General features: G+C 53.6%; 7 protein-coding genes across 8 annotated transcripts; 5 read left to right on the top strand and 2 right to left on the bottom strand.

The window, feature by feature from the left end:
- The first annotated feature begins 2 nt into the window (after positions 1–2).
- PV07_00427 (uncharacterized protein) lies at positions 3–1,850 on the top strand. The gene is made up of 2 exons (XM_016386878.1): positions 3–893; positions 949–1,850. Exons 1-2 carry the CDS (start codon positions 271–273, stop codon positions 1,511–1,513), a joined length of 1,188 nt encoding a protein of 395 aa, XP_016253806.1. The 5' UTR covers positions 3–270; the 3' UTR covers positions 1,514–1,850.
- A 402-nt stretch (positions 1,851–2,252) lies between these two features.
- Positions 2,253–2,681, top strand: PV07_00428 (uncharacterized protein; the record flags this gene model as incomplete). The annotated part of the gene is made up of 2 exons (XM_016386879.1): positions 2,253–2,329; positions 2,459–2,681. 2 exons carry the CDS (start codon positions 2,253–2,255, stop codon positions 2,679–2,681), a joined length of 300 nt encoding a protein of 99 aa, XP_016253807.1.
- Positions 2,682–3,010: 329 nt separating this feature from the next.
- On the top strand, positions 3,011–3,328 carry PV07_00429 (uncharacterized protein; the record flags this gene model as incomplete). Its single annotated transcript, XM_016386880.1, has 1 exon — positions 3,011–3,328. The coding sequence occupies one exon, from the start codon at positions 3,011–3,013 to the stop codon at positions 3,326–3,328; it is 318 nt and encodes a 105-aa protein (XP_016253808.1).
- Positions 3,329–3,789: 461 nt separating this feature from the next.
- Positions 3,790–10,315, bottom strand: PV07_00430 (uncharacterized protein). The gene is made up of 4 exons (XM_016386881.1): positions 9,653–10,315; positions 9,151–9,590; positions 8,974–9,097; positions 3,790–8,925 (listed from the first exon to the last, which is right to left on the bottom strand). Exons 2-4 carry the CDS (start codon positions 9,554–9,556, stop codon positions 4,320–4,322), a joined length of 5,136 nt encoding a protein of 1,711 aa, XP_016253809.1. The 5' UTR covers positions 9,557–9,590; positions 9,653–10,315; the 3' UTR covers positions 3,790–4,319.
- Positions 10,316–13,196: 2,881 nt separating this feature from the next.
- Positions 13,197–14,550, bottom strand: PV07_00431 (uncharacterized protein; the record flags this gene model as incomplete). Its single annotated transcript, XM_016386882.1, has 3 exons — positions 13,197–14,037; positions 14,103–14,248; positions 14,518–14,550. The coding sequence occupies 3 exons, from the start codon at positions 14,548–14,550 to the stop codon at positions 13,806–13,808; spliced, it is 411 nt and encodes a 136-aa protein (XP_016253810.1). The 3' UTR covers positions 13,197–13,805.
- A 2,004-nt stretch (positions 14,551–16,554) lies between these two features.
- Positions 16,555–18,053, top strand: PV07_00432 (uncharacterized protein). The gene is made up of 3 exons (XM_016386883.1): positions 16,555–16,812; positions 16,877–17,122; positions 17,176–18,053. The coding sequence occupies exons 1-3, from the start codon at positions 16,755–16,757 to the stop codon at positions 17,382–17,384; spliced, it is 513 nt and encodes a 170-aa protein (XP_016253811.1). The 5' UTR covers positions 16,555–16,754; the 3' UTR covers positions 17,385–18,053.
- A 153-nt stretch (positions 18,054–18,206) lies between these two features.
- PV07_00433 lies at positions 18,207–20,832 on the top strand. Of its 2 annotated transcripts, XM_016386884.1 has the most exons (3): positions 18,207–18,522; positions 18,575–19,018; positions 19,121–20,832. In XM_016386884.1, exons 1-3 carry the CDS (start codon positions 18,466–18,468, stop codon positions 20,693–20,695), a joined length of 2,076 nt encoding a protein of 691 aa, XP_016253812.1. In that variant the 5' UTR covers positions 18,207–18,465; the 3' UTR covers positions 20,696–20,832. The 2 variants fall into 2 exon arrangements, with proteins under 2 accessions (XP_016253812.1, XP_016253813.1); XM_016386885.1 differs by having other exon boundaries at positions 18,575–20,832.
- The last annotated feature ends 232 nt before the right edge of the window (positions 20,833–21,064 follow it).

Consider the following 21,064-nt stretch of genomic DNA (forward strand, 5'->3'; position numbering starts at 1 on the left):
TACTGAAAACATCCGCAGCCCACTCATCCCATCCTCTCCTGCGATCCAGCCTGCAATTCTTGTCCCAGCCTACATCCCTCGACTTTCCTGTCATCCTTCTACTATTTTGACATCCTATTGAGACTGTTGTTGCCTCCTACCTCGCGTCACTGTCGACCTATCTCTGACCGTTTCAGCGAAGCGACGCCTTGGCCTTTAGACAACCCACCGTCCTGGACAAATTTGCCGTAGGCTCTGACCGCCCTTAGTTCCCATTCAATTTTGATCAATATGGCGCCCAAGGCCAAGGGCGGCGAGCAGCCGAAAAAGACAAAAGCCAGTGTCGAAGACAAGACCTTTGGCATGAAAAATAAAAAGGGTGGCACAGCGAAGAGACAAATTGCACAACTTCAGGCCCAGGCAAAGTCCAACAAATCCCCTGAAGAGAAGCGAAAAGAAGCCGAGAAAGAACAGAGAAAGAAGGAGAAGGAAGCAGCCGAGAAGGCCAAAGCTGAGGCCGCTGAACTCTTCAAGCCCGTCCAGGTCCAGAAAGTCCCCTTTGGCGTTGACCCCAAGACGGTGCTGTGTCAATTTTTTAAGCAGGGCCACTGCGACAAGGGGAAGAAATGCAAATTCAGCCACGATCTTGAAGTGGGAAAGAAAGTGGCCAAGAGGGACTTGTATCAAGATACCCGGGAACAGGACAAGGAGGAGAAAGAGAAAGACAATATGGAAGATTGGGATGAAGAGAAGCTACGAAAGGTGGTGCTCAGTAAACATGGAAATCCCCGTACCACCACGGACAAAGTTTGCAAATACTTCATCCAAGCAGTGGAAGATGGAAAATACGGCTGGTTTTGGACCTGTCCCAATGGAGGAGACAAGTGCATGTACAAGCACAGCTTGCCACCCGGGTATGAAGATTGCCATCTATTGCTTTATTGAGACCTTTCTAACATTTTGGACCAGGTTCGTACTGAAAACCAAGGAACAGAGGCGTGCTGAGAAGGCCTTGATGGACAAATCTCCGCTGAACACACTGACTCTTGAAGATTTCCTCGAGTCTGAACGACATAAACTGACTGGGACCCTGACGCCCGTGACACCAGAGTCATTCGCCAAATGGAAGAAAGAGCGCATGGACAAGAAGGCCGCCGAAGCAGAGGCCATGAAAGCGAAGGATGCAACGGGCAGGGCCATGTTTGAAAGTGGAAACTGGAAAGATTCAGAAGACGAAGACAGCGAAGATGAGGATGAGGATGAGGATGAAGACGACGAGGAGGGCGCATGGAACCTCGAAGCTATGCGCAAAGAAACCGAAAGGCTACGAATGCTGAGGGAAGAGGAGCGGTTAGCCAAAGCGAACGGTGAACCCGTGCCCGATCGGAACGACGACACCGAGAGCAACGCGGCAGAGAGTCAAGAAGGCGGCAACGACAATGATGAGGACGGCGGTAGCGGCAGCGGTAGCGGTGATGACAGCAGAGACGGTATCACCGAGACTAATGGGGAAAGTAGCGGGACAAAAGGCTGAACAGTGCTTCGGGCTCTGTCTCAAACCACGCCTGCTCTTCTTTAAGAGTTGGAACTGGAGCATTTCTTTGGGCGCCGGGCATAAAGTGACACAGCGCCTACGATACCTATCCAACAGGCGTTATGTGAAGGATGCTACCTAGTGCAGAAGCCCTTCCACATAGCATTTGGGCGTTAGAACTGCGTTCAGAGGCAGCTACCGAGCCTGTAGAAAGGCTCGTGGGTTGCAATAAATGGTATGCGATACACAAAGCTCATCAACACCAAGGAAGCTGCGCGGTGGATATGGTGATATCTACCTAGGTATCTAGGTAGAGAAAGATATCAGCTTCACTGCCTCTGATCCCCGCAAAATCGGCTTCCCTCTCCGCTTGTGGCGCCCCCGCCAACTGCCGCCGTCGCCCAATCGCTTCGCCCACAGAAGGCCCATCTATTGCTTAACAAGCAAAGAGCTTGAAGCTCAGTCCAGCTGATGTGCGGAGACAATGATGTATACCCGTACTTGACGTTGATCTTTTTGCGGATCATCTTATCTGTAACTTTTTTTGCAAGACTAGAATCACTGGTGCCTATACAGCAGCTGCCACCAGACCCAAGACCAAACCCTTAGCAACCTCTGTGCCCTCTCCTTCGTCCAGGTGAAGTTACAAGGGTGGGAACTCCGTTCGGCTCGTCTGGTCAATCGACACCTGGTGGCTCGGGAGCTGCCTCGAGAAACAATTGCCTGCTCGTCGTTCACAATGCCTCAGCAGCCGCCTACACCCAATTCCCAACCTCAAAGCTCCATCCCGGGATACCGTCCGGGCCCCTACCTCACGTAAGTACACGGGTTCGCAAGCCTTTTTACCACCTCACCTTCCCGTCTCGTCATTCCCTCCCCCTCCAAAGTAACGCATTCGTGGACCGAAAGTGGCTGATTCGTATGGGGACTGTGGAGGAAATACAGCCGCTCCAAGAAGTTCTTCCTCGCCGCCATCGTCTTCATCCCCGTGGCCTCTTACCTGTGGCTGCGACGCCTCGAGTCGCAGTCCCGCGAACGCACGAGACTCCTCGAGGAGGAGGGCCGACGGAACTGGATCCAGGCCGAGAAGGAAAAGCAGCGGTACCTGGCGAGCAGGAAGGATCGGGATCTGAGCGTCGCCGTGGGGAGGAGCGGCGGCGGAGTCTGAGTCGTGCTGCAGGCAGAAAGTTTGCAAAAGGGAAGAAAAAACAATGTTGATGTCTCGGAGAGAGTCATTCTCCTTCGTTAGAAGTGATGGTGTTTCCTCTCCCCCCAGAACATGAACATCAGCCGGAATCGAACGATGTCTAGAATCCGTGCGAAAACCCCCCGGGGACAATCTCAACAGTCGAGAGCGGATGTTGTTCACGCGGCGGCACCAGAAAAGAGGAGGCAGGGCTGAAAGAGCGACGTTAGCCAATCTGGCTACCAAGGTCGCAAGCTCTCCCAGACGAAGGACGGATTGACACGCTGCTCCTCACTGAGCAGGAAAACCCAATGACCAACGACAACAGGACCTCTCCGAGTGAGGTGATCCGCGGACGCAAAGGACAGCTCCCTCCGTCCGCCATACAAGTCGACAATCTGCTGTATCCCGAATCAACTCTCAATTCGGCTGCCCTCGGCGACTCAATGTCAGTCACGCAGGGTAGGCAATTCACCCACACCAAGCCTCGCGATATCCCACATGCAGGATGGTTTAGACCTGTCCAGAAACCGGTGCGACAGCAGCAGCCAACGGCCCTCGCAATGATTTTCAGTCGACTCGCCAGACCACCTCCAGGCCGACAAAGTGTGTCGCCCCAGGCCAGATAAGTGAGGCAATATGGATTTTTTTTCTTCCGTCGACCTAGAGCATTTTGCCGAGAGAGAGAGAGAGACCGCGCATTATCTTATGGAACCACAACAGGAAGCTCCAAGAGCATGTCGGCACACGTGCAATTATCTCCTTACGGTACAACAGGTTCGAAAAGACCAAGATCTTGAACAGGCAACCTATCTCAACGTCTCATCGCCCGTGGGCCCGAGTCACCGCCTACAACCACCAGATACAGGCCTGATGCAAGCAGACGGAGTCAAACGATCTGCCTAGGCAGTTCCCCCCCCCCACCTTTGGTCTTCTATACATGACATTTACGCTCTTTGTCCGGATCATCTCCTGGGATGAAACGGTGAAGGACGGGGCTCATGAGCTCCAGTCCCGTTCTCCTTCGTGGCCTCCCCTTGCAGATGTTGTGCGTTACAAGAACCAGTGGAAGCAAATACAGAAGACAAAACAGGTTTCAAGGTAGACTGAGACAGGGCTATATATGTGAATTACAGGCTGATAAAGACCATCTCATTGTCAGGATATCTGATCGAGATCGATGTCCTATGTCCCGCACCCGTCCAACCCGCCAGAATCTGCTGTTTGGAAGTCTGTTGGCTCGTTGCCACTGTGTCCTGTTTCCAATCCATCACTGTATTACCTGGTTTGCTAAGTTAGATACCCCAACTCCATTATAGAACCAACTCTCACTCTCACTCTCTCTCCCAAAATGGCAATCGCTCATAGCAAGGATCGTCAAGAATTGAATGCATCGCTGAAGAGCGGCACTTGCTTTTGGAGCCCGCGTGAGCCTCTGGTAACAATCTCCTTTCTCGCGCTTTTCAGAACATGATGAAACAGGCTGAAACACTGATCCCAAGACTTCTTCGTCCCCTCGTCCCTACCCGACTCTTTGCATCCTAGGCAGTTGCTCCTGATGGCTCGCCTCCCTCAACTGCATCGGCCACAATTCGTTCTTGCTCAAACATTGAACCCGATTCAAGACCCAACACTTCCCATCATAGCGTTCGGGATGCTCTCGTATGGTGCTGGCTGCACATTCTCACCGGCTCCAATCATCCTGGGACTCATGGATTGATTATCATCACCGCCTCTCCGGCCCCGGCTGGGAGACCTCGCTCTCCCTGTGAAGTTTCTCAGTTTGTTCAAGAGCTGGCCCCCCGAGCTGCCGCTTTGGTTATCATTCCCAGACCGTCCTCGCCTATGGCCTGTGCTTGAAGACATGGCCCCGGCAGACAGAGGCGCTGTGTTGCCAGCAATCGCCGCTACGTCGTGGAATGTAGTGTGAGTGGGGACGGCGGACATGGGGAGGGGTACGGCTGCGGCGTCCATGGGTTCAAACCCACGTGAATTAGAGAGGTTAGGACTGCCTCCAGTGTATGAGGACATTTTCTGCAGAAGCGGAGGAGGCGGGGGTGGAGGGGGTTCAGCGAGGTGTTGCAACTCTGGAAGAATAGGAGGGTTTTGTGGCGGTGAGGTTGCAAAGGCTGCGGAGATCGCTGTTTCAGTAGTCCCTATGGGAGGACTCGACATCATGACTGGGGGCACTTCGCGTGGAGATACGCGTGCAGTGCGATCGCGAGATGTGCCTCGACTCCGCGAGCTCGCGCGAGCTTCGGGTCCCTTGCTGCTTGATCTACTGCCCGCGATGCGTCGGTCGTAGGCGGGATGCTTGGGGATCTGGGAAAGGAATTCTAGCGAAGCAGGTGCACGTGCGGAACCTGGTCTGCTGATGTCTTCGCGGGTAGGGGGTCGATAAACGTCGCTACTTAAAAGCTCAGTCCCACTCGCGACAGGAAATACTTGGGCTTCTTGATCCTCGGGGATTGCGGCATCGACCTGCATCGCTCTGGGCGTCCCTGGCCTTTCTTTAGAAAGCCCAAGACCGGACAGTTCTCTTCCTAGGCCATTCTCTTGGAACGACGACGCCGTACTCGGTCCGTCGTGGGTGGACGACCTCGTGAGCAGGGGCGATACGTTGCTCGTCGAAGCCGACTTGCTGTGTGCAGAGAGCTCGCTTGGAAAGGGAGCATTGGGCACGGAAGGACGACGGGCCAGAGGCTGCTTTCGGGCCTGTGGCAGCTCTGCTTGCAACGCTCTCCTTTCCCCCTCCACTGCAAATTGAGGCTGACTGGCAGATCTTGGCACCACCTCCTGTGCTGCGAGTGTACTGTTGAACATGCTGTTGTCTTCAGGGTCATCAGGATGGGCGCTTCGGTCGTACACAGCGTCACTTGGGCGGCGATTTCGGCGGTTGTGCTCACTGCGGCTTGCCTTCCGGCTCAGGGTCGTCGCTTCTTCTGCTTGACGACTACGAGATCTGGCTCGTACTCTTCGTCGATCAGGTGATCTGTCTCTCCTTGCACTTGTGTCACGATGTGGCTGACGACTAGAACTTCGGTGCAGGCGATGTCGGTCTTTGGACACCAGCCTCAGAGCCGAATCTTGGTCGAACCGGCTTTGTCGGTCTTCTTCAGAAGGAACCATTGGTCGTGGTGATGATGGAGAACGGTGCCCTAGATTCTCTTTGCGAGAGGAGCTTCGGCCTCTGGGAGAAAAGATCGCAGGTTCTGGGCTTTGGTGCCGACTCGCGGCACGGCTGCCCGCCTTGCTCTTCGTGCCGGTGTGTCTAGAGTGCGATCTCTTGCGCGGTTTCCCGCCTTTTGCAGTAGATTGAGAGCCGCGGCGACTGAGTTTTGACATGCTGCCAGGGGTCTCTGCTCGATCGATCCCGGAAAAATTAGAACTATACATGGAGTCAAAGCTTTCAACACTGGTGCTGTACATGCGTAAATCCTCCGGTGACATCGGGACTGGGGAAGAAGGCGAGCGTTTAGCTGCAGGGATGGTCCGTCGCGGTTCTCTCTCACCACTGTCGTCCATATTGTTAGCTCTGCTCTTTTTCCGGTCCGATTGGTCATCTCTCGACTGCTTGCTGGTGCTGCTGTAACCACGAGCTCTAGAATGCTTCGTATAATATTGAGCCTGTTCGAGGCTACTAATATATTGATCGATACTTCGACCGGTAACAATGGGGCTCTTGGCGCTCCGATAGCTGAGGTCAGTAGTTGGCGGGCCTGTTAGGTCACCGGAGGTATCGAGTTGAGTGTTTGAGTATGAGCCCGTGGTGACCGGTCTGCTGATTGGGTCACCGTAGCTGGCAGAGGGCACAAATTCTTGATTCGAAACGAGAACAGTTTGGATTGAAAGTCCGTCAGGCTTTCGACTCTTCGACCCAGTTCTTGTCCGTGCAGTATCCAAATGCCGTTCATCGTGACCTATCCCAGTATTGAACTGGGTACCGGGCGCCGGAAATTTGATGGCGGTTTGTGGACCAACAGCTGTTTGGGGTGTTTCCTTCACTGGCGTGGCTAGTGGCTCATACCGTGCGGATGTCAGCAATGTCAAGGCTTGCTTCCCACGTTGCGGTTCGTCCACGACAGGGGCATGCTCCTCGGCATCAATCGTCTTGGAGGTCGTCAACTCGGCGGGTACAGACACAGATCTCTGCGGCAAACTTGAGAATTGCGGTGCCTCAACGTCGATTGGCGTTTCGCCAATGACCGTCAATCGACTTGGCTGGAAACCGCCCGGTGTCGCGGTCTTGGCCGAGAGAGCGCTGTTGATACTGCGAATGTTGTTCAAGCGGTAAGAACCCAGTCCACCAGGTGACAGGGCAGATCTATCAACCGCGGATTCTGCAATAGGTGTTACAGCAGGAGCAACAGTGGGTGTTCGGTCTTCGGGCTTGAGTCCCGGGAATTTGAAGTTGTTGCTCGGTTGGGATCCGAAGGAAGTGATGAGTTTCAAGGCCGACGTTTGAGGCGTGATCCTTGTTCCTTGGGCGGCGGCGGTCCTGAATGGCGTTGGTGGTTGATGGATCGCTGACAGAATATTCGGCGGAGGCATGGCTACCGGTGTTGGCGCATCAAGTGTCCGTCGTCTCTCCAAAGTCTTCTGGAAGATCGCAGGATACTCCATCGGTTCCAACGGCTGCAAGTGGGTCGCCTGTGGGCTCAAGGTTGGCTCTAGGATGGTTCTCGTGGCCAGTTGAGCATTCGGTGAAGTCCAGGGATCGGATGGTTCGACACCCGTGCAAGAGAAGCACCGGATAGCAAGCGATTGCTGCGAGTTCTCGACAACGTGTTCACCCCACCGGCGCACCAGGTATGACTGTCTCTGCCAGTCATCTGGTGTGACAAGGCAAGTCAGGAGGACCGCCTCCATGTACTGATTCCTTGACACATAGACTTCGATCGCATCGCTTCTATCGCCAAGTGCAAGCAGAAGAGTAGCTGCGGCGTGGCAATCACCTTTGGCGAGCAGTTTCTCAATAAAAACTTGGGTGATTTTCTTCGCCCCCACCTGGTTACTAATTGTACCCAAAGCCAGCAGCATCCAGTCTAGATGGGAGATGATTCCCGTGGAACCCATGATCTCGGCCAGGTAGTCGGGATCTTCGTCTAGCCACTTGGCGAGGAAAATGGCTGTCTGGCTGTCGCTGGGATGGCGGCTCAACTCATCGCGAATAAGGTCGTGGATATCTTCTTCCCACCCAAACACAACACTCAGCATCTGCCTCCGTAAATCGTCTGGAGTCATGTGGCTTTCATCGAGCGACCTAGGGGGTCGATACGGAACGTCGTGGAGTCGAGCCCTAGTGTAAGGGAAGAGTTCTGCGACCGGTGTCTCTTCAGGACTCATAATTACTTCTTGCCTCAAACGAGAACCTTTCCGGGCTGACCTTGCAGTTACAGGGGACTGAGGCTGATAAGTCTGGCTAAGCAATTGCGCGGGTTGTTGGTTCATTGTTGATTGGGTCTGAATGCCAGTATCGAACGATGTAGTTGTATAATCGGTTCTCCCGGCGGGAGAAATGATGTCGCTTGCGCCGTTCTTCAAACCACCTTTCTGTGAGCTGAGAGCCGATTGAGGGCTGGGAATATTGTTACGTTCATGCTTAGCAGCCTCGGAGGCACGCAATTCCCGTCGGGCTCGGACAAGAGGAGACGCCAGCTCCTCTTCACTTTCAGATGTTGTCCAGATTGGCACTCTTGCATCCTCTGGCGGGGTCGGCGGGACGGTCAGTGGCAAATGTCGTGCATTTGCAACCAAAAGGGCCCTCTCAACATCGTATTGTTGCACTGTATAGTCTGGTCCCAAAGTGAACAGGGTCCCCGTCGGTCCATGACATGCAATCGCTCTGACTCCGTCCACGGTCGGGATCGGCTCGTAAGTGACATGCTTAGTCCGGACGTCCCAAGCCCAGGTTTTGCCTTCGCTAAATTGAACGATCCGCCCATTCTTAGACCACGAAATCCAGTTTCGACCCGGAGTATAAGTGTCAGTGCGCTTTAAGACGCGAATAACTCGAGGCGCCTCGGATGTAGGTGGCTTGGATACGCTCCAGACTCTCAGATCCCCATCAGCGGTTTGGGTTGCAAGCATGTCCGACTTCTGTTTCGAGGATGAAGCGTGCCATGTCAAAGAAACGATTGGCGAGGGCGCCCGAGATGTTGTCAGAGTGTGAAGAATTGTGAACGAGGGTTGTAATGCCGCCAACAGTATGGAGCCATTCTTATATCTGGGGAAGATGAGCATACTTTCATTCTCCGACCCCAAAGTTACTTACCCGATAGCATAAGTTTTGCAATCCGAGGACGGGGCTACCGCCGTAATGGGGTCGAATATCGTCCGCGCCGAGATATGTTCACTTGTTGCAGGCTCGAACAATATCACTTCGCCCTTTGCGTTGCCTTGACGATTTCAGCAGGAGCGACGATCAGGCTGCGGGGGCAATTCAACTTACCAAAGGCGACATTCCCGTTTCTCATCCAATGCGCAACTGTCAAAGATTCATACGACACAAAACGAGAGAGCTGCTCGCCAGTGAACAAGTCCCAAACAATGGCCGTCCTTCCCACGTCGTAAGTGATAACCAGCCTTCCTGCCCCAGTTTCGCTAACATTATCGGCAGATATCAACTGAATATCCTTCGAGTGCTTTTCAAACCGACGCTCAATAGCCAGTGTATCATGGTGCAGACATATGACCGTCGAACCGTGGGCGAAGAGGAGGAGAGAGGCTGTCGATGCGCATGGTTCAAAGGAGGCGTCTTCCCCAGAGAACCTTGCCTTGGGGGCAGGTGGAAGTATTATCCCTTTCGATTTGCCCGAGATAGATCTCTGTCTGGACAGACCGGGTCCCGCAGACATGTTGAATCGAGTCCACAGCAGAGGGGAACTGCGACTGCGGGTATCAGCACCTTTATGAATGGCAACAAGTAGGATGATGAGCGTTCTTCTGGGTACCTTGTTCGCTATACGATCCCGGACTATGACATGGCCTCAACGAAGATTGACCTGGGTATTTCCAGAGTATCGGTTATGGGGATCCTGACTGGGCTTGCGGCCGTGAAACCAGGAGAGTGGCTAGCGGCAGGATATGTCCCCTTCTCTTTTTTCTCTTTTCCTGCTGACTTGGGGAAGCCTGAGGACGTGCGGTCCGCGGGCGCCAACGTAACCGCGGAGGGCACTCGTTCCTGCAGACGAGCTTATAGGGCACAAGACAGATCGGGAGATATCGTGGCTAGATCAGGAGAAGAATTAAGATTCGGGAAATATTGCCCAGCGGCCGTGTGTACCGGAGGCCGTTGAGCAGATAGTACGAGAGAGGTGGTTCCAAAGGAAATGAACTGCTGAAACAGAAATCTCTCCCCAAGTTGAGGGATCATACGCCAGAGGGATCGACAAGTTCCACACTTGAAGGGGAAGAAAGAGGCGCAGCAAAGAAGGTATAGGCAATTGGCAGCACCAGGAACCATTCGAGAAGATGGCGGTCATGGCTGTCGAGGTACCAACGACATGATGGAAACACAGGCGTGAAGCTTTACTGGCCGGCGGGCGCTTGATTGCGGCCCCGCAGCAAGCAGCATGTGAGCATGCATAAATTGGCCGGCGTGGTCGAATCATGGCAAATCCTGCTTCTAGCTCGCATGCAGGTTGATCTGGATGAAGAATGAGGGAGGATTTGAAGGAGGGTGGGATGAGAGGTGGATGGACAGGCACGAGATGCTCCTCGGGTCAGGCTTGGGCGCTTACAGCCGTGCGATTGGCTGCCACCTCGTCGCCGTCACACGCCCAACGTCGACCGACCCATGCTTCTCTTGCCAATCACAATATCCAGCACACTCAAGACTCGAGCGCACTGTTCCCTGTCTAACTTTCATCACTCTGCCCTTGCACTCCACCGCGATGCAGCGGGCGAGGGGCCCCCATCGACTCCAGTTGCCCTCAAGGCCAATTCGCACCGCCTAATCTCCTCACAAATTGCCTCAGCGGTTATACAGCTGTGTGCATTGGAAGGTCTTATATATCGCTACGTGGACTGTCTCTCGGTTGCTGACCGTGCTACAGCAAGTCCAGGTCGACATCGAACAAACCCCAAGCAAATAGCTGTTGAGCCCAGGAAGTGGTACAGCCAGACTTGTCCTGCCGGGACAAGTTGACCGATTTTCGATCCGTTGCACCTTTCACAGAATGACACGAACCTGACAGGAGACCGGCATAGGATTATTTTCCGTGAGCAAATGAAAGAGATATTTCTTCAAGGACATAGTGTGTGCTACATAGTTGGCCTGCGTTCGTGGACAACCCTCTACTCGGCTGTTCGACCCTGGACATGGCCCCTCGCAGGCTGCACGGGGATCTAACTTTAGGGCCCCCTCTGTTCTTCAGGATATCGATAGCTGCCCTAAGCTCCTACCGTCACAGAGACCTAGTCGCCCCAAGAGGAGTTCTTAACTTCCAACAAGGCCAGGCCGAGAAAAAAGGACTATGACCTGCAGTGGTGCCCGTGGCTCCCGCAACGAACGGGCGACGCAAGTGCCAACTGCCTTTGCGCTTGTCGATCGCTGCATCCCTGTACAGAGCAATATTTGCGGTTATAGTGGAGTGGTTAGAGTCGCAATGTGCAACAATTGATATGCAGAGAGCAAGGGCAGACATGACCAATGCGCCGGAAAATTGATGACGATCAAGCAACGCTCGCATGGAGACGCGCCTCAAGCCACGGGGCGAGCCAGAATCAAGGCGTGAGAGTCGACTGAGCAACGAGTGCGGAGGAACGTGGCGAGCAGGTGTCTCCACGCTGCCCTTTCTCTGGTGGCGCTGTGACCGTTTCGCATTGTTCACAGTGACAACCTACAAGTCAAGGCAGAGATGTTTCTATCGGCATTCTGCCATACTCCTCGTGCTGTCTCCGAGACGTCTGTCACCTTTCGTCACCCGTCCCGAGAGGACGATCAAAGCCTGGACTCGGCCCACCCCCAAAGTCAAGAGGCTGGATCGATAGGCGTGAGGTACGGGCTGGTGGGCCTCAAATGGAGGGCTTGCTGGTCATTGTCGTTAGGCTTCAGGCGGCCCAGCACGCTTCTGCATCTAAGCGCCCACGCTAAATGGTTGCCCTCCGAAGAGCCAATCGGCAGACGGCCGTATCTCAATCAGCCTTTCTGATTTTTCGACGTTTCCGGCCGAAAATCTGCAAGATTTCCACTGGCAGCTTCAGCCTCGGAAATGACGAGGCAGGCACTGCAGAAGAGGGCCCAGCCAAAGCTCATTTGTTGTGTGCTTCGATTGGTGTAATAGAGGATACTTGAGACACTGCTGCATGGGGTTTGCTCTCATTAATGCTCGATGGCGACTCTGTTGTGAACAAGTATTGATACAACTCAACAACAGCCTCAAGCAATGGCGATGGAAGTATCTAACTTGGATCTGATGCAGCAGCCTACAGCAAAGACCTTTCGCCCATTCAACAACTAAGTTTCGACGAAGGTAAGGCTTTGCTCAGAACCTGGCTGGTGAGCCTCAAATCGTTCCTGAAGGTTCCTGAAGATAGGTGGTACTCACACTGTGCAAGTGCTATCTGTACCCAGCCGGTCCTCCGTTTCTGCAAGGCACAACCACTTCTCACCCTGGTCGGGACGAAGCCAGATCTCCTGCTACCTCGAATGATACCAAGTCGGCTTGTGTCTCATTTACTCCGCTTACCCTGCAGCTGATGGATGCTACTTGCCCGGAAGGCTGCGTGCTATGACGCCGAGGCTTCCGTAGCCTCGCTCCCAGCCACCTGTATACATCAATAGGCAAGGATAGCGGAGGAAAAGTCCATTCCTTCTCCGATCCCAAGCCACGAGGGAGTGGAAATATGCGAGTTGTGTATGTGCGTCACCTCTAGGGAGATTGTGTCACAGCAGAAGATCAAGGATTCGGGTGGTTTGCAGCCCCAGAAGACGCCATAGAAGGGTGAGCGGTGTGAGCTTTGCGCGACACCGCTTTTAATCACGTCGATACCACCTGTTTTAGAGCACGGCTCCCAGGATGCGTTCGGTTAAGGACTCGAGGACCAGTTGCAAAAGAAACAAGGTGCCATTCGCGACAAAGCTCGTACGACCTATGTGCCTGGAAATGCGCATATTATCCTGCAAAGTACGAAAATGTCCGGGTCTTTGGCTTCCATGATCACGTTATTCCCTGCAAGAAAATCACAACGAGGCTGATGAGGCGCACTGATTCCTTCTTCGAGTTGAGCGTCACTTCGCTGCCGTGCTCTCGACCGAGCACCTTGCTCCGCCAATTCTGTAGAAGTCAAAGTCTCCCCATCGTTGCGACATTGGCTCGATGTAGCAGGATCACCTACCAGTACCAGCGGCGAGATTTGGACAGGTCTACTTTAGCGTTTGAAGCAGGGTTCTAAAACTGCTTGAATCCCATAGTTGGGGAGGCTTCGCAGTCATTTTCATCTCAATCCTCTCCTAGGAATTGCAACATCAGTCACTGATCCAAATGCAATATTGTGCTCTAGAGCAGGGACCGCTCTCATATTGGCCAGCGTCTCCATGGTGGATCGACATTGGGGAAAAGCAACCCTATCGATCGACGGCTCGTCTAGCATACAGATGCGCTCAGAAGTACCGAGTACTTCGATTGGGAGTGCCCATCCGCTCCATCAATAGATGGATGGTTCGGGCGATATTCTTCGCTTTGCAAACCTGTTCAGACGAACCACCCCTTCGCTAGGTGAGACCGAACCCGTATGTCTCATCCTCATCATCTTCCCTGACGTGTTCTGTGAACACCCGATACCTCCCAATGTCATATTACCGCGCCATTGCCGTGGGACTCCAGAGCTCGCCTATGACCCAGTCCTGCATATCGCAATACAACAGACGACCTCCCAGTTCATTTTAGGAATCGCTTTTGAGTTCCGCACAGCCGACGGTAATAGGTGTTTCGGTCGAAGGAGTGACTGTCACGTTGCATGCGCTTGCAGGCATCAACAGAGCGGGACGCTCAAGTGAATGGCAGAGCTGGCCGTCTCGGCTTCCGCTTACCCAAAGGTCGATAGGACATCACATCTCGAACGAAGATCCGGACCGAGCCAGCTTCCTCTGTCATTTCTTGTTCAAGGCGAATCGGCCTTCGAAAGTTCCTCTTTCTGCTGGAGTATAGACCTGAGGACGCCCTCCAAGCGTTCAATTTCCTTGATCATCTGCGCGGCCACAACGACAGAGTTGTCTCGTGCTTGCTGCAGGATTTTACACTCAAACTTGAGTTCGACGACCTGGTTTTGCAACCTTTTGATGTTGTCGTCAATCTCCGACTGACGTGACTGGCCTATGGAAGGTCTTCCTCGACTGTTCTATTACGATACACACATGAGGAGGGCTGTTCCCAGAAGAGGGTGACAGGGCGATCTTACAGAGTGAGTTCCCCGCCGTTTCTGGCCCCGTTGTTGGGGACTGGTACAACTGCCCATCTTCGCTGAGTCTCAGCTCTGATGAAGAAGTCCACGCGTCTGGGGGACTCTTCATAAATGTACCTCGTACTCCGTACTGCCTTCTGACCCTGCAGGCATGCGAAGCGGGGCAAATGCAGCTTTGCACAGCAGGCTCCCAATCATCAGGGACAAATCCCTAGCAGTTTTCCGCGAATCGAGCATTTGGTCAGTGATCGGTTCAAGTGATCCAATCGACAAGGCATGGGTAGCCACTTCAGACATCGCACCAACCTACATTGGTGGGACTCTCCCTGTGGGTGCCGTCAGATGGCTGCTTACGTAGCGCTTGACTCAGGACTATTTTGTGTTACCCAATCAGACATTTGGGGATACGCACCTTTTCTTTACTAGAGTCAGAGCTGCTGTCCATGTTATTGGGTTGCTCTTGCAGGACTCATGCCACCCTTCTCCTGGTCAGTGTGGCTGTTGGCGCTGTTCGCTCTGTTCCGTCTTCCCGTCGCTGAAAGCCACCTTTATAGAGCAATGCTGTGCGGCTCCGAGATTGCCTTGTCACCTTCCGGCTATTGGAACATGAGAGCTCATTTGGATTGAGTCAGTAGGGGAGTGAAGAAGAATATGTAATCACCAACAACTCGCTCCCCATCGCCGCTGGGAAGACTTATATCCTTGCCTCAGCAGTGTGTTTTGGCTATATATCTTGAGAATCGCACTAAAAGATCCAATGGTATGGCCTGGAGTCTCGAATTGGTTCTAGGCTCCGGTCAGTCTGAGGCACAGCTACGGAAAATGTGCGAGTTGACTCGAGGCATTGAAGCAATGGCGAATGATCTGCAAGTTTAGGAATGTCTGCGTCCGAACGGGCAAGCCAACAGATGTCGACTTGAGACGGCGAAACGCGGAGACCGCTGCCAGCTATCTGGCAGCGCTTGTGAGTTCTTCCGGCACGGGTACGACTCCAGTGGCCTTCTTGCTGCTGATTAATGCACCTCCGAAGGTGTCCTCTGGTACAACAAGAGGAGGTTGGAAGTTGGGTTGATGAGTAAGTCTTTATGATGTGACCATGAACTATTCCGGAACAGGCTGGAGACAATGTTCAGGGCTCTGTGATTGGCCTGCAGGACTGCGTTAATCTCGACTTGATCCGTTGCTCTCTCCCTGCCAAACGCTCACAAACATCCAGGAAAGAGATCGGTGCAATTTGATATGGCATTCTTGGTGAACCCAGCAGATTATGCCTTTGAGGCATTGGTGAGAGTGATGCAACATCGCAGGCTGTTCCATCTGTCGTCAAACCCAACTTACAGCTGCCTGCGCGTTTGCGAAGGGCAAACCCATGCGCTTCCGCGAGCAGCCGCTGGATTACTGGACAGCTTGTTTGATCTGAATACGAAGAAGAAGTCGGCGAAGGAGGCAGATGCTTTACTCATCATTGTCCGTGCGTGGCTTGTTGGGAAGAGGAGGAGCAATGGTCTCCCTACTGTCCCAGACGTTAGCTTCTGCAGTGGAATGCCCTCCCGGACTGTCCGCAATTCTTCAAATGATCCTGCAGGATTTGGAAACGGTATAGACTCTAACCGTCTTCGGTGTCTTCAGAAAAGAGCTGTTCTGCGTCTTTGCTTGCTGATGGCCTCGAACTTGACAGAAAGCCGGTGCCCACACAACTGCGTGTGTCTCACACACTACGGACTAGATCTGTGCGTCTACTAAAGACTTGAAATATTAGCAGGGATGACTGTGGTCGACACATACAACCGTCCCTAGTAAGGCTGCTACGACTCCGGAAGAGCGTCGATTCGATTGAGACTCTTGGATTAACGTTCGGGGAGTGCCTATGTACTCTGGAGAACCCGTGAAAGATGGCTTTCTTGTCTGCCTTCAAGCTGCTGCATGTTAATAACCATAGTTCTCCGAACGAAGTCGACAGCAACGTCTTATCACGGTCAAGAGTTTAGGAGCTGTGCTCGGTTCTCGGACCAGCCTAGACACCGAAAGCCGGGCAGACAGCTCTCGGGAGATGATGTGGTCGGATTCAGGCGCTTTGAAGATCAAGATCTTGGTAACTTACAGTTCCGTGCTTGGAAGCCTCTCTTTGAAGGTCAAGGGCACTGGCCGACGACCGGAAAGCAGGTCTCCGATCCATAGTGGTGTGTTATGTAACGAATGGAAGGGAGAATGCTGGCATGCGCCAGTCACTAGATCTCTTTAGACTTTGGTATCTGCGCTGCATGTCTTCTGCTCAGGAAAAGGCTATCCTACACGATGTGGCTGCGATATAGACAGTAAATACGCAGGAGATGGGCTCAGGGGCAAGGCTGCGGCTGTCACGATGTGGCTGAATGCTCCACAGTATAATTGGTGCAGAGCATTATGTCATCTAGTGAAGTCGCCTCAGTTGAGGCTTTGCCGAAGTTCTCGCAAGGTCTTTTCTTGCAAGCTGCGAAATTCCCCAAAGCTGTATCATTCCCGTTGATCCAGACACCATCCATCTCATTACGCCACTTTCTTAGAATCCATTTCTAGTTCCGTTTGCATTTTGGCCTTCTTACACTCTGCATTCTTATTTCTTGTCGCCATATTCGTCTTGTCAGGGTCCTACCTCTCCGCGTCCCCATCATGAAGACCTCGACGATCGTGTCAATATCTGTCGGGACAGTGGTCACCGGGCTGGTTGGTGCGTCGATCCATCGAGAAGAGAAGACTTACACCAAGACTTTTGGCGGCTGACATGCTTTCAGCATATGCCGTCTACTTTGATTACAGGCGGAGAAACGACCCCGAGTTTCGGAAAGCTCTCAAACGAGAATCGCGGAGGCAAGCCCGGATAGCCAAGGAAGAGGCCGAGTTCCAAGGGAAGCAGCAACAGGAAGAGATCAAACGGACAGTCCAGGAAGCCATCGAGGAGGGCTTCCCGACGGACATTGAAGAGAAGGAGGCATTCTTCATGCAACAAATCGCACAGGGGGAGGCTATGGCCGGTGACGGTCTGTGAAACTATTCCTCTTGCCTGCAACCATGTAGCTGACTCCGCTCCCAGGCTCTGATCCGGTCGGCGCTGCCCTTTGCTTCTACAAGGGTCTCAAGGTCTACCCCGAACCACAATCACTCATCGGTATCTACGATAACACCGTCCCCAAAGAGATCCTCGAGATCCTCGCCGTCATGGTTGCGCAAGATAAGAATCTGAAGGTTGGGTCTTTTGGCGCTGGTAGCGAAGGATCCGACAGTGGACCGGGCGTCGAATAAACCGTGGGCCCCTTGCAACGCGACGAAGAGCGACGAAAAAGTGTACCAACAAAAGATTTCTAGTCCCTTTTGGTGACCTGCGCCTGGATGGAGCCACTCTTATCAGATTTCCTCTGACGAATCTCGCCTCCCTGTATGAAAGAAAAGGCTGTATACCAGCGCGGGTTGGGGGAATGGGTTTGCTCCGACAAGCGTTCTAACATTGGACATAATTTCAATCATCGCGCCCCTTTGGCCGATCATCTCAATGAAAAAGATTTTCATGGCTTTACCCGCTGGTTTCTCAGGGACGCGCACAGAGAGAGTTTCGTGCTGTTTTGCCAGCCAGAGGTCCAAAAAGTGTGATTGCACTGCGCAGGCAGACATGATTGAGCAATGATTTCCCCGTTCGACTGGCGTTAGTGAAGGCTTTGGAGGGAGCCTTCACGGTTCCCTTCTGATGCACAGCAACTTGTCGACGACCATCTGAGCACTCCTTCTTTCTTACTCACACCAACACTGCATCAGCACGCCTCGAGCGCTTCCTGATTTCAGTGGTGTTTGTTGAAGTCACCTCCGACTCTTGGGACATCTGCTCAACCGCGGCGGACACAATCTCTACACTGGAAAGAGTAGCAAGCGTGCCCTGTTCATCGATGATTTCGTCTGCGTTCGCCTCTCATATCCCTTGTGAGAAGTATTTGTTTGGCGCCTTAGTCTGCTGCACATATGCAACACATGCTCCCAGATGCCCAGGTCGGTTAGGCTCGACACCTGAGAGATCGCGAATATCCGCCAATTGCTCAATCCGAGCATTTTGCGAGGTAATACTGCAAGCGGATTCCTCCGAGACGCTCGACAGGCCTTGGGACGACCGAGCCTCATGGCATGAATTCAAATGCGTTCGACTTCCCTTTGCAGTTCAAGCCTTGTCAGAAGGCGTAGATCCACCATCCATTCAACTTCTCATTTTACAAGGATGCAACAGTTTGCCAGCACTTTACCCATCAGTAAACCCCTCCCCTACCAGATCCGATCTTGAGACAAACCATCTAGTCCGGACATTGGAAAGCCAAAGACCAAGACATCATTGTTGGGAAAGATGGCAGTACTGGCTCCCCACCCTTTGGATCCTCTCACACCTCAGGAGATCTCTCAAGTATGGAAGCCCCTACATAGTGTGGCTTCAAACCACGAGTTGACCGTTTCAGACCGCGAAGCATGTCCGATCCGCTTTCCCAGATGGCGAAGCATATTTCCGGGTCATCACGCTCGCAGAACCGGCCAAGGCCGAAATGACGACTTTCTTGGAGCATGAGCACACCAAGGGCGCCGTAACATCAGAGCCGTCAACAAAGCCAGCTCGTCTCGCCACGGTGCAGGTGTTCCTGGGCCAACCGCGGGACAGCGCGCACTTTTACGAGCTCAAGGTCAACGTGGACACCGGCGAGGTCGTGGACAAGGAACAGCTCCTCGGTCGGCATCCACACGTCGATGCCAACGACATGCAAAAGACTGAGGCCGCGTGCCTTGGTGATAGCCGCGTGCAGGCCGCAATCAAGGAGATGCAACTTCCCGAAGGGGCCGTGGTCAAGATCGAGCCGTGGACGTACGCGACGGATGGGATGAACGACATGAGTCTGAAGATCACTATGGTATGTCCCTCGCGCGAGCGCTCCCCTTCCTTGACTTTGTTGGATGGTACGGGGGGATGTAAAAGGGGGGGACGCTGATGTGGAAAACGTGCCAATTCCCAGTGCTATTTCTACATGAAACTGGTCAGTCACCCGGATGCAAACCATTATGCGTACCCGCTGGATCTGTGTGTGGAAATGTCTGGGGACGCGCGGGTCTTGAAGATCTATCACCTCCCCAACGGCACGTCCAACGAGATCAGCATGACCGCCAAACCGTACGATCGCAGGAAGATCTTCGACTCGAGCATCGAGTATCACCCGGACTTGGTGCCCGAGCATCGAACATCCACCAAGCCATTCCACGTCTTGCAGCCGGAAGGCCCATCGTTTACTACCGAAGGCAACCTCGTACGCTGGGAAAAGTGGCATTTGCGCGTCGGCTTCAACTACCGGGAAGGACTCACCCTGCACGACGTCCGGTATGACGGTCACTCGTTGTTCTACCGCCTCTCGCTGTCAGAGATGTTTGTGCCCTACGGGGATCCGCGGATGCCGTATGCCCGCAAAGCGGCCTTTGATCTGGGCAACGACGGCGCAGGCTGCAATGCCAACAATCTGCAGCTGGGGTGCGACTGTCTGGGCCACATCAAATACTTCGACGGCTGGCACGCGACCAGTGCCGGAGATCCGATCAAGCTCCCCAACGCCGTGTGCTGTCACGAGATCGACGATGGGATTCTGTGGAAACACACCAACTTCCGCACGGGCAATGCCGTGGTCACTCGCTCGAGAGTCTTGGTGCTGCAGACCATCATCACCGTGAGTAACTACGAGTACATCTTTGCGTTCTACTTCGGGCAGGACGCGTCCTTGCACTATGAAGTGCGGGCGACGGGGATTGTGTCCACCGTCCCGACCAACGTCGGGGACAAAGTGCCATTTGGCACCACAGTTGCGCCAGGCGTGATGGCGCCATATCATCAGCACCTGTTCTGTCTGAGGATTGATCCGGCGGTCGGGGGGTGGAAGAATTCTCTCGTGGTCGAGGAGTCGCATGCGATGCCACTCGAGAGCCAGGATCCCACGATCCACAACCCGTTCGGCGTCGGATACACAACCAGAGCCGAGACAGTGAGGAAAGAATGTGGCTTGGATCTTGACCACACGGTCAACCGAGTCTTCAAGATCGTCAACGAGGGCGTCACGAACCCCATCACTGAAGGCCCCGTCGGGTACAAACTCGTCCCGTGCTACAGCCAGCTCGTCCTTGCACACCCATCCTCCTACCACGCAAAGAGATCCGAGTTCGGCGCGCATGCCGTCTGGGTGACGAGATATCATGACGGGGAGCTGTTCGCAGCGGGCGACCACACGATGCAGTCGCTCGGGGGAGAAGGCATTGCCAGCTGGATCGAGAAGCGTCGGCAGCAGGAGGTTTCGGCGGCGGACAATGCTGCCACTGACGTCAAAGATCAAGACATTGTCGTTTGGCACACCTTTGGATCAACGCACAATCCGCGGGTGGAGGATTGGCCGGTAATGCCATGTGAGAAGATGGTTGTTGGCCTGAAGCCGGTGAATTTCTTCACCCGGAATCCCGCCATGGATGTTGCACCGTCGACGCAGGAGAGAAATCGGAGTGTGTTGGTGGATGGTGCGACGACTGAGGTGGTGATGAACGGACATTGTCCATAGCATTCAGTCACACATGCATTTGCTTGATAGAGAACAGGGCCAAAGTGGTCTTTGACATACAAGTAGGTAGATGGACCATTCTGCCCGTGCGGCGTAGATGTCTTGGCTTTCGGCTGACCTTCTTGCCCTGTCTGTCCCGCACAAAGAAACACAACATCAAACAAATAAAATCCCATGGGTTTGAAAAAAATAGAAGAGCAAAAAAAGTCGGTCCCCCACGTCGAGCCTGGGACTTCGCATATCTTGCCAGTGTGTAATCTCACATCGCCAACTCCGGGTGGAAGAGCCTCTGCAGAATCGCTTCCCTCAAGTGTCACTTCCGATTGCTTAACGTTCCGTAGCATCGTGGTTTGCACACACGAGTACGAT

This window comes from Cladophialophora immunda (assembly GCF_000835495.1).
Source record: "Cladophialophora immunda strain CBS 83496 unplaced genomic scaffold supercont1.1, whole genome shotgun sequence".
NCBI lineage: Eukaryota > Fungi > Ascomycota > Eurotiomycetes > Chaetothyriales > Herpotrichiellaceae > Cladophialophora > Cladophialophora immunda.